This window comes from Ruditapes philippinarum, unplaced genomic scaffold, assembly GCF_026571515.1.
Source record: "Ruditapes philippinarum isolate M1 unplaced genomic scaffold, ASM2657151v2 ctg1629_1_1_1_1, whole genome shotgun sequence".
Taxonomy (NCBI): Eukaryota; Metazoa; Mollusca; class Bivalvia; order Venerida; family Veneridae; genus Ruditapes; species Ruditapes philippinarum.
In genome coordinates, this window is record NW_026851859.1 from 15,842 (window position 1) to 28,903 (window position 13,062).

At 30.3% G+C, this 13,062-nt stretch overlaps 1 protein-coding gene across 1 annotated transcript; it reads left to right on the forward strand.

The window, feature by feature from the left end:
• Positions 1-1,574: 1,574 nt before the first annotated feature.
• On the forward strand, positions 1,575-4,126 carry LOC132741597 (tigger transposable element-derived protein 4-like). Its single transcript, XM_060729806.1, has one exon. The coding sequence runs from the start codon at positions 2,024-2,026 to the stop codon at positions 3,728-3,730; it is 1,707 nt and encodes a 568-aa protein (XP_060585789.1). The 5' UTR covers positions 1,575-2,023; the 3' UTR covers positions 3,731-4,126.
• The last annotated feature ends 8,936 nt before the right edge of the window (positions 4,127-13,062 follow it).

A 13,062-nucleotide genomic window follows, 5' to 3' on the forward strand; every position in this document is an offset into this window, starting at 1 on the left:
AGCTCTATTCGCTTGTAAAATGTAATAGAAATTGTAGAGTGATTTCGGGCTATATATTGTACACACGACCATGTTTCTATTAATGATGCCAGTACTGGCTAGTTGAAGATGAATCCAAAATTTGTCACAATTGAGCTAAGTGAGCCATTACCCTCTAACACCTAATGCTAATCAATTTTTATTTTCAAATCGTTAATTTAATTTGTGTGTCCTGTTACAGGAACAACATAGTTACTCATTGGTCAAAACTCCGAGCCACGGTCTTTTGCTTCTTTGCGTTTTGACGATACACAGTGATGAATTGTTCTATGTGTAAGTCGGAATACCACGTTGGTTACAGTTTGCTACCTAATACAATGTCTTACGTTCAATGATGTTTTTTAAGATTATGTTAAAAAATGAAACAAAATTTACATAGATAATATTATGTTCATATGTATCAAAACAAACCGTGATAGCCAAATTCTAAACGGTAAAATTGTTAAATACTGTTATATTGTTAAATTATTCATATTCATATAACTTTGGAGATTCTGTATTAAAATCGAATGAGATGCCCTACACATTGGCAACGGTTTTATTTTGCAAACAGATCTGTCATTCCTAATTAAGTATAAAATAGACCTTGTATAACGCGCATGTCGTAATCCGAGATAAAAATGTTTAAAGCAATGGTCACTTGTTACGTAATGGCACTTTTTTGTATCGGTCAAAAAATTAGAACAAGAAAAGTAGATAATTTTTCCAAAAGAAATTCATACGCAAATAATTCTTGGAAATATGGATTGGTGATTTTAATTTAGGCACAAATGCAAAGAGAAGTCGAGTAATAAAGAAACGAATATAACAAAATAAGTGTTAACATTACTTCCATTCGTAAAAAATGCTTTAAACTATCAGGAAAAGAATGGAAATGAAAATGAGTTCTTTGTTTCTGGTACCCATAACGGTCTAGTATTCTTAATAATAAAATTTATTCTATCATATGATTTAAAGATTGTGACCATGGTATCAAAAGGAAAACACAATGAAACGTGCATTCTTTATTTTTTGTATAGAAATAACAATGTTGAAACTACAGTTTAAACTGATACCATTAAAATGCACGAACAACGAATAAATCAAAAGTGATTTTTTGGAGTCACATGAAATCAACTATTATACTTATATAGGACGACAGACTATGGCTTTCAATGATAATTTTATATTGATCTCTTGATTCAAAAGTGTACAGTATATAATATATTTACGATTTCTGTCAGTAACAGTGTCTATAATCTTTTTACTATAAATATGATATGAAATAACAAACAAAACTAATTTACCCGCTATAGCCATTTACTTTTTAACGTTAACGTGTAAAATGACATAAACGAAAAACTATACACAATTATACCTGACAAAACGTGTGGTTTTAAAATGAACAAACCAGTTATGTCATTTAAGAAAGTAAACATATTTCACACTACATTTACCAGGTACTACCCCTGTATCACCCCTTGCTGAACGAAGCGGCATGATGTCATTTATTGTACATTTAAATATTTTCTCCATAGCAACGACGTGGTAACTACAGTAGAACTTCGGTGAGTCGAACTTCGATTAGTCGATTTTCTCGATGTGTCGAATTAAAATGAAAGTCCCGATTTTTTCCCCTATATATTCCTTATAAAAACCTACAAATGAGTCGAACTTTTATGTGTCGAATTTTTCGATGTGTCGAGTTTTTTCCGTGGTCCGTGTAGAATAAATCGAGTGCAATTTACCACAAATAAGTCGAAGTCCTTCAATAATTTTTACACCTTTAATCTCCAGATATTTTTCACACCTTTTCCGCCCGCGTAGATGATTGCCGATCATCTTATCTGACAGGTGTTAATAACACACAGCCGCTTGTTTTAACAGCTTTTGCATGCGTTACTATGTGTGAAAATATCCTTTATTATGTCTTTAATCGTTATCACTCTCAATGTCATATGATTCGAATATAAACCTCTATGAATGTTGACAAATTAGTTCCATTATGGATATTTCTACTGATCATAACGTGTTGGTAAGCGAAGGACCCGGTACCCAACCCGGGGGGATAGCGAGCCGCACAAATGTGACCGAAGCATCTAGTGAAGGACCCGGTTATTCCGGGGGGATAGCTAGATCGGTCAGATCAGAGCGAGGAATAAAGCGTAAACTGAATGTGCAGACTTACGAAATTAAATACCAGGCAATACTAGAAGTAGAAAAGGGAATAAAGAAAAAAGATGTCGCAAGTAAATTTGGTATTCCACCTAATACACTTTCAACTTGGTTAAAAAAAAGAGATGAAATTAAAAAGAAGTTTTCAGAGGCAGACATTGGCCCACAACGCAAACGTGACAAAAAGGCAAAATTTCCAGAGTTAGAAAGTGCCCTCTTGCAATGGTTTTCTAATGCAAGATCAAAAAACATACCGCTATCTGGTGAAATTGTCAAACAAAAAGCAAAGCAATTTGCAGACCAGATCAATGTTTCTGATTTCGAGTGCTCAACAGGCTGGCTTGACAGATTTAAAGAAAGACATGAACTGTCCTTCAAAAAAGTTTGTGGTGAAGCAAAATCTGTCGACTCTAATTCCACAGCAATGACCGAGTGGAAATCTAAACTTCAAACCTATCTGACTGAATATGAGCCACAAGACATTTACAATGCCGATGAAACTGGCTTGTTCTTTAGAATGTTGCCTGACAAGACCTTAGAATTTAAAGATGTTCAGTGCCACGGTGGTAAAATGAGCAAGGATCGATTAACAGTTATGGTCTGCGCAAACATGACAGGGTCTGAGAAAGTACCGCTTTTTGTGATAGGAAAATCAAAAAATCCTCGCTGTTTCAAAAATCTAAAAACAATGCCAATTGAATATGATGCAAACAAAAAAGCATGGGTCACATCAGAAATCTTCACTAACTGGGTGAAAAAGTTTGACCGCCGTATTTCGGCACAGTCGCGAAGGGTTCTGTTGATTGTCGACAACTGCCCTGCGCATCCAGACATCACGGGATTAAGATCTGTCAAACTCGTATTTCTGCCACCAAACACAACATCCGTGACCCAACCTATGGATCAGGGAGTCATAAAAAATCTCACTAAAAAGCAAGTCATTCAACGACAGCTTCGAGCTATTGAAAAAGGTGGAGAAACAAGCATCTCGGTTTTAGATGCATTGTACATGCTCAAAACAGCTTGGCATGCTGTCAGTCCTCAGACTATTGCTAACTGCTTCCGACATGCTGGATTCCAGCAGTCTTCAGTTTCCGGTATTGAAATGATTGAGGACGACCCTGAGGATGACTTACCTCTGTCAACTCTGAGGCGTCTAACCTCTGGTGTATCGTTTGAGCAATACACATCGGCAGATGACAGTGTTCCGGTATGCGCTGATCTCACTGACGATGAAATCATAAATAACGTTGTTTCACAACGTCAATCTCACGATGAAACCCTTCCTGATGATAACGATGATAATGAGCTGCCTTCAAGATCTGGAGTGACAATTTTCGATGCCATGGACGGATTAGATGCGGTCAGGGACTTTCTTCACCAACAAGGAATCGGGAGTGATGCGGAGACAGAAAGAGCCATCGCAAAATTAAGTGACATTAGTTCTATGTTCAGCAGATATTATCTAAGAAGAAGTGAGTGTAAGCAGACATCAATCTCTGATTTCTTTGTGAATGTTCATGATAATCGTTTATAAACATTGTGATGTGTGATATTCATATTCGTTAATAAAAATGTGCTCATTATTCATTGTGTATTAAAAAGTAAAATGTATTTATTTAAGTCATGTTTTATTTGCCTGTTTTGTTGTACATAAATAAATGAATGAATAAATAAATAAATTTTGTTAAAAAAAAATATTCTTGTTTTGTTTTAAACACGCACGAACCAGTATTGTATCTGATCCGTAATATAAGATGATTTACTTATCGCCCCTTTTCTTTGTAACGCCATTTGTAATGTCATTTGTAAACGTTGTGTCATGGCGAAATTTTGTCGCAAAATTCGGACCTATATATGAGTCGAAGTCCCGATGTGTCGAACTTTTTACGTAAGTCCCTTGAACTTCGACTTACCGAAGTTCTACTGTATATACATTTTTTTCAAAATGTGTATGGTTGAACATGATGTAACCAACTAAATATTTAAGTTACTTTATATTCTATTGTTTAATTCGTTCGTGTCAATTTACGGTAAAACTGAAACAATCAGCTGATTGTGTAATGTCTCCTTGTTTAACATTCAGAAACGTTGTTGTACGAATTGTCATGATAATATATTGAGAATTTTTTTCATGACTCGAAATCAGAAATTGGAAAATATGTTTTTTTCATTATTGCTAACAACAAATAAAAAATAATAATTAGATGATGAATGTAATGATAAGATAAGAATATTACATTAAAAAGTCATCTATTAGAAAGTAAACGGTATAAATATGGTTCCCAGTGGACATTGCAGAGCCTGTATTATCTTAATTCTATCTGTGCTTGTACATTTAATTTCTTATCAAATGGAATCATTTTGTCGTAAGGCTTGTTTGTTTGTTTTTATAGCTACGTATATAATGATAACCTCTTTTGATATAACATATCTTTATAGACATCTGTCGGTAAACATTTCAAATGTATAACAATACTATTATTAGTATTAAAGCACATTTTGCCTCGTTAATGAATAAATGTGGCATAATGCAGAAAGGTCAAATATGTGTTTAGTAATGTTGTTAAAATTAAGTTAAAGGGACTCCACAGAGGTTTTTTGACGTGAAGGGGCCGAAAAAACTTTTCAAGCTTTTTGTACAACTATATGTATGTCTATTCCAATAATAACTCGTGTACAAAATTTCAAATCACTCGCTCACTCCGTTTCCCAGAAATTATTAATTTTATTGTGCAAATTGGCCCAAAAAATGAGATCGGTTGCAACGCTTTCCATTCAAATCGGCCAAAAATCGCATAAAAATCGATTATCAATTTAATACCGTGTACATTTATATATCATCTCTTGCTTGGTTTCAAATTTAAGTGTACCAGTTGATTTAAGAAAGCATTTCAAACCTTTTTATTTTAGGCTATTGGACCTCAGTGGAGTTCCTTTTAAAATGCGAGATGCTCATAACCATAGAAGAATAATGTTTAATGTTAAATAAGTTGTGATCCAGGAAAGCAAAAGCGGTATTTTGACTTCCATACAAAATAGTAATTCACTATAATTGCACTTGTAACCAATATGCCTAAGAAACAAACTTATGGCAAAACATATGGCCAATGACTAACGTTTTTTTAAACTGTAACAGGACACCCTCAAGTTTTTAAAAATATTGACTGAGTTTTATATGTATAAAATTTGCCTAAATGAGGCTTTATATTTAAAATGAACTGATTTGATCCGATTTAAGCAGGGAATTCGAATCTTGTGTATTTGTAATCGTATTAAAAGTATTGATGTAATAAGTTACATTAACAAATGAAAGACGTTGAAATAACATTTTTTTGCTGTAATCACTCTAATAAGCAATGGTGATGCCGAGGGAAATAATCCTTTTAGTATCAACACACAAATTGCCGTTGTTTTAATGCACACAAAACATCTTGTTTAGGCATTTAAATGATAAATATTGTTTTAACTTAGGCTTACTCAATTTCGAATTGTTACATAATGTAATTACGTAATGCTGAAGTTATGATTTTTTATTTACAACACATCAGTAAAGTTTAATACGGCGCATGATGGATATTGTTCCTTGCTGCTATACATGATTAGGAAGAAAAACAAATGTGCCACAAAGTGGCGGCGTGGCCTAGTAATCTAACGATTTGCTCACCGCGTTATTTCAAACCCCACAAGGGGCTATTGTTTCCATGAGCAAGACTTTTTACCCTCAATGCTTAATACTGGTTGGTTGAAGGAACCTTGAAGCTTCTATCACAATCGAACTAAAATAAATTAGTAAAAACTAAATGTATCGAAGTACCAATCTTATGTAACCTTTATTTAAAAATTTTTGTATACCGATTGTACCCAAGAAATTCCCATATACGAACAGAAACTTTAGCATCACTTGAAATAATTGTTCAAAGCAAAATGACTAAATCAAAGTGTGAATATTTTATTTTTCAAATTAAAATTTCAAAATTTTAAACAAAATTGAGCAAATCAATTTGTGTACTAATTCGGCTTTTATCACTTGCAAATCAATTCATACTTTTGTTAGAAAATTATCGATTTCATCACTTAAATGTTGAGAGTTATTTCTGCATTGAATGCTTAAGTTTTAAACCTAACCAACACTGGAATCATTTGTGTTGAACTAATCTCACATGATTAACATTTTTTCATGATGTTATGTGTCAAAAGTAAAGACAAAATCAAATTGACGAAGACGTAAAACATTTACAATTCTATTATAAATGAAACTTTTAGAGGCAAATTGGTTTTTTTATTAAATTCTTAGAACAAATGACCATGCAACATTCTGACATGAAATATATTTCTTTTAAAGTTCACTGTTCACTTATTTTACGGTCACTGCACCACTTAATAAGAATACCAATTCTCTTATTTCCAAGTCATAATAAGAAAATGGAATATCTTTTCTTAACAGTACAGTTATTGTACTGTTACCACTGTGGGTTTACGGAATGTAACTGGTTTCAGTCAGGCGTCCGCTTAAATCTGACAAATCATCGCAGCATGACTTTTTCTCTTTCGGTGTAACTTTAAACAAAACCAAAACACTCCGAAAAAAAAACATTGAGTAAATAAACCTAATAAAAGTAAATGAATAATCAGCTGATTGTAGTTAAACCAACAGTCTTATTCCAGTTGATATAGTTTCCTTGAGTATATAGTAACTGAAATATTTATTGACGACGAGTTCCTTGTCGTTTTTATATTATACTGTTTAAGTAAAAAAAAACACTACAAAAACAATATAATTGGTTTTATTGCTCAATATACGTATCATATTTCCTTGCTATAAGTTGCTTAAGTGTTGTTTGAAATAAAACCTGCTATTAATAACAATTGTTGAATAGTAAATTAACTATTGCCCTTTCACATATTTTTTCAAATACTGTATAGTAATAGTTCCCCAGTTTGTTGAGTTTTCTTCTTACGAAAGGGTAAACATTTGTTTGTAATGATTAGATAATTGTTTTACAGCAGGCTAGATTCATTTTACCTTTAGAAATTGAATTATTCGTCATAAAAGTAGCAAAAAGTACACTTTGAAATATTTCTTTGATGAACGAGGGATAAAATATAATTAATGTTTACTCATAACAAAATTATTAAAATAAGACAGCCACATTAAAGTACAGATAAAATATAGTAGTATTTTAATCTAGCCCAATACATCACTCTAAAGTGACAAATTTGCTTTTAATGTGCCAAAATTGTATAAACGACCAACAAGGGGATTTTATTGAAGAAAAAAAAATTTGATCCACATGGAATGGTGGAAAAATTGCCATTTAATTACTAAATGTTACGTCATGATAATTAAATGTTCTACAAAAAGCTGTATTGTTAAAGCAACTATAAAAAAGAGACTGAAATTTAATCATATGACTGATCGCATTTTGACATATCTTTAAATTATAATTGTGAACAGTAAAGAAACAACTTTTAATTGTATAAATTCATTTTATTTACTGGTTTACATAAGTACAATAAATGGGCATTTAGAAACTTTTCGTAAAGAATGACATATTTACTTTACAAAATTGTAAATAATGTTCATTTTTTGATAATTTCTAATTTTTTGATAACGCTTAATTTTTTCAAAATTCTTTTTTTTCATGATGTTACTTGGAGAGGTGGTCTAATATTAATGTGTCTGTTTCTAAACCAGGCATGTTAGGCTCGAACCCTTCTCATTTGTTTTTCAAACTTTCATCCGAAAAAGAATATGATTAATATGAATTTTGTTTTCACAATTAATTATGTTTAAATATTCTGTTTACTTTTACGTTTTAATATCATTCGGGTACCACTTTAAGTAAATTCCTAAATTACCCACATATTCATTTCCTCAATGTTCTTTAAAACATATGATTAACATTTATATCTGAACATTTAATTAACGAATACTCAAAATACACATTGTTCGAAAATACCAAGGACCAAATTAGAACATGTAGGAAATAGTACAATTATATTCTAATTTAACTCATTAAATCAAAAATAAAAATTAAACTTCGCCAAAAGCTTAAATAATGAATTTATTTAGTGTGAGGTATAATTTCATTCCATACTTAATCGTTGCGTAAAATGTGATTGCAATAAGTATGTGATAAAATAACTTAAGGCTATCATTCTGATGAACACATTCTTTGCAATTAGTGATGTCTTCTGTAAACAGTGACATTTTAAAACAATTACAAACTATTCATGTTACTGGGAATGTTCATTTTTGAATCATGATCTCAAGCTTGCATAGCGTACGACACCACTCTAAAATTCATAATAATTCACATAAAATTGTATCATAGCTTTTATTGATATGACTTGAATCAGACTCATTTAACCAATTTCTAAATAGTATATAATCACTTTAAAACTCGTGTTTCGTTTTACACTGTCACATCAACCTTGTTGAAATGTTCAAACAAATATTGTAAAATAGTTTATATAAATAATCTACATGTAAATTTTTGAAAGACAACTGCATAGAAAAAATAGCTTTATATTAATTGAAAGTGTTTTCAAGTTTGCTTGTATGTCAATGAAGCTATTTGAATATTAATGAAAATGACATAAACGATTGTACTTACTTCCTAGTTTTATAAAAAAAAAAAGATATTTTACGTATATGAATTAAGCTTGCATTTTAATAACATACAAAGGCAGACTTAATAAAAAAAAACAATCTTGATGCGACACTTACCATTGCCGTGCACGAAAAGGGCCATAAATAAAGATATTTTTACAAATTTGAGGTAAGCTTGCACTTAACATTGCCATCCGTAAGCAGGCTAATACATAATAATATTAATATATCTAATTTCGGTTTGAATTGAAGCAGGTGGCGAAGTCTGTTTACATCGTAAGCTGTATACGGTACAACAGTGCAGTTCCTATGTACCATACATCTGTTTTGCATACTTTTAACCAATTTGTAAATTTTCACAACTAATTTTAGTCTGGAGAAAAAAGTTTTAACTTCAAATTCTCAGATGGATAGATCTCATAAAGCAAACCAAAATGTAGTTTTTAAGTAGTTTTTAAGAACCAAGAATCTATTTTGCAAACCTTTTGAGGTATTGCCCATTGAATTCTTAGTAGTAAATTTTTATTCGAACCATAAACCTTTACAAATAGATATAATACATTATAAACGTAATGTATATGCTTACGAATCGTAGCACTTCTTTGCATAATTTTGCCGCTATTACAACTTTTATTGTTCGTACTTTATTGTTCTTCGTGCGAAACTCAAAAAGATACATGTACATTATATTAAAAAGTTTCAATCAAATACTTTGTATCATGCAGCGGGAAATTTCAACTCATGTAGTGTGCTTGTTGTAAATGAAAAGATTTCCCATGTGAATGAAAACGACTGTAACTATTTAAGTTATTTGAAAATAAGCTCTTATATTTCTCGACATTATCATTGATTATTTAAACATTCCCACAAAAATAGTCAACTTAACGTCTTACAGGTGTTAATGACACATATAAAATCAGTATATTTTACAAAATTTCGATGGCAATGGTGTAAGTTTCCTCTGCAAACTGATAAAGCTGTTTCGTAGTCAAGAAGATTGAATCAAAGCCGTTTAAATGTAATTAAAAGCTCCATGCATATTTAATACCAAGCCCTAATCTAATAGACTATTATCTAAGTCATTGACTTTAGTAATTTGATTAACCAACGCATACGAAACAAACAAAGAAAAGGAGGTAAGAAACACAACATTTCTAAATTTAAATAAGTGTTATTAATGCATACTTTAAATATTTCACTTTTATATTATAAATTATTAGTAAAATAAAAATAATTCAGTTTGACAATATCCAAAATAGACAAAAATCTGAGAGTAAAATATAATTTGGATCAGCAAGGGTCGATTTTCCTATATTTTCTCCACTATGTTCGCTTCCAAAAAGGTTTGTCGGAATTTATGTGATGGCGTGGTTATTTCTTATTGATCTGCGGAACAAAAGCAAAACTGCAAATGATAACTTACAACATGTACAAGAACTACTATTAAATGAAATATCCTAATAAAATTTGCAACCCTAGGTTAAACTTGCGTTTCTTTATGTAAAATCATATGCAACCAGGTAAGTCTTTGAATAACATGATGATTGCATATTCCTTACCTCATTAACATATGTAAAAAAAATCTGGGTAGGCCAGTACATTGACATACTGGTTCTTGTTTTATTTACGTTTAAAATCAGAATCGATTTACAGTCCGAAAATGATATACAAACTTTTATTTTGTTGCATTTAGATTTAAGAGAATAAATCACGAACATCACATGCTGTATTGTACACTTAATTATATAATTATCTTGTTAAAATCTTGTTGAACAGTGTCAGTTACTTTTTAGAAAGATATTAAGTACATAAACTACTTAATATTTGAATGTCAATAAATAAAAGTATACCGGTTGTAACGCAAATGTTAACACATTTTTTATCATATTTCTGCATTTCTAGATAAGCATACCGTAATAAGTAATTTCGCTGAAAGTGACCGACTACTAATTCCACGTTTCAGGTGGTGATGAAAATAAAAATCGAAGGATATTTTAAATGTGCAAATTTGGCTCACCAGAGGATCGACTTAAAACGTACTATAGTATGTCCACTAGAACAGTAAATTATGAAAAGCTAGAATTTGGTCAGGTCTTGTTTAGACATTATAAGGGTTCATTTGAGGGGATATCATAAATATTTGTGTTTAACCTTCATAGTGTACAGAGGTCATATAAATCCACTGGTAAGGTTTTTGGCCTTGTTTATGTCTGCACAAATTAAATATTCTAAGTGCTTTTGTTTGTAATTTGAATGAAAGAAATAATGTGTTTATGCAACGAATCCTCAGGCATAGGAGAATCTTTCCTTATTTAATGTAGTAAGTGTTAAGCAGATTGTTTTTATGTTTGAAACAGAACTTAAAGAATGAATGTTTTGCTCCTGCTATGTTATGTTCATGTGTGTATAATTTGACATGTAGTTTTGGAAATAATCCATTGTTCACGATTTGAAAATCACATACAGTTTATAGCAATATTATGTAAACTTTTAAGAACTAAATGCATGGAAATATGCATGTATAGAGTAGTTAAAGTATGTCATTTTATAACCTCATTTTAGTAAATTTAATAATAATAAAACAATTTAACTTGAACAATTTAAATTTTCCTTGAAAATATCGAATATAGATAAAATTTAAATTGTATTAGTAACGTAATGAGGTCAGTAACAAATAAACAACTGCAAACATTCTATTGTAAAATTTATTTAACGGTTTATCTCAATGAATATTAAAAGAATGTATATTATATGAAACAATATTTTAAAAAGTGTACTATTGTATGTATATTGTACTAAATTAAGCTTTCTTTTCGTATTTCATGAAAATTTTCTCCACTGGCATTAATATAATATTTCATAAACTCTTAAGCAAAAGTATAACTTACAAAAGCATGACTTATTAGGAATTGTAACCACTTCTTCAAGAAATTATACTAAACCACGTAAAGTATTCGGAACCATATTGTTAAATTGAATCATTATTATTATTTCTGGCTAAATAGCATACCTTTATAATCTGTTAATTATATTCTTCAGTCTTAAAGAATTGTTCCGGATGGGGTTATAAATATCATGTACATGTATAACAAAATGTCGCATACATTAATCACAATTCTTTCAAATATTCCTCTCAGAAATAGCCTGTCTTATGTAACCCCAGAACACCAGTTTACTTGTTTCGACCTAAGCTTATTTTATTTTCATTAAATGACCATAATTAACTGATCTGAAATAGATATTATATATTATATAACCTTGTAACAGTTTAAGATCAATTATCCTTTTTTTCCCTGTGTTTACAAATGTCATCTTTCACCACCTACAAACATAAATAATGTTCAATGATAGATCAAAATTTAGTTTATTTAAAATAAAGTTTAATGATTAAACATTAGTTTTGGTATTGATTTTTCTTCTTAAATATGTTCATCCTCACTTAACTGAGGCTTAATAACAAATATCTGAACAATGACAATTGTTACAATTACAATTATTAATCTCTTTATATTATTTATTTTATTAATTTCTTTATATTGATTGCACTGAAAAGTACATGTTACTCTAATATTATTATGTTATGTATATGATGATGTACTATGTACAAATCAGAAATAAAAGATCTGTTCTGTTCTGTTCTGTTCTGTTCTGATAAAAAAAATATACGGTTAATTAAAAACTCTTTCAAAAGTATGTAGCATTTGAATGATTTTCCAGGTATTTTAAATGTATTAAAAACTACGTGTTTACATGAAATACAGAAAAACAGAATTACTAAAGAAAGCCAAACACAGCAAAATTGAAAATGTTGCAGGCTCGATTTGATTGGGTCTGAAATGAAAACCTAATTCTGTAAAAAAAATTGCCTCATCTTAATTTAAGCATATGCATATTATGACGACTTAAATCATATCACTTGAATAATTGATGCCATTCCAGTGATAAATCCTTGAATAATTTTCTGAAGGCAGAATGATTAGTACTCTAATTGAAATGTATAATTAAGTTCCAATCTTGAAATAAAAATTAGAAAATTTAAAAGGTTTCGTTTTGTTTCTTTTTTCTTTAATAAAGACAATTATTGCATGCATCTTTAAGTGTAATGGATATTAAAAGTAAAATATTTACTTGATTATTTGTATTGAAACATTTTGTTGAAATGGTAAATGATAATGACAAAATGTTTTGTAGATGTATTTATTCTGTAACAAATGGAATCTTTATGAACAACTAAATTAAAAACTGGTAATGAT

Excerpts from the sequence above, each read along its gene's own strand:
- LOC132741597 (XM_060729806.1), top strand. The coding sequence starts at position 2,024 with ATGGATATTTCTACTGATCATAACGTGTTGGTAAGCGAAGGACCCGGT.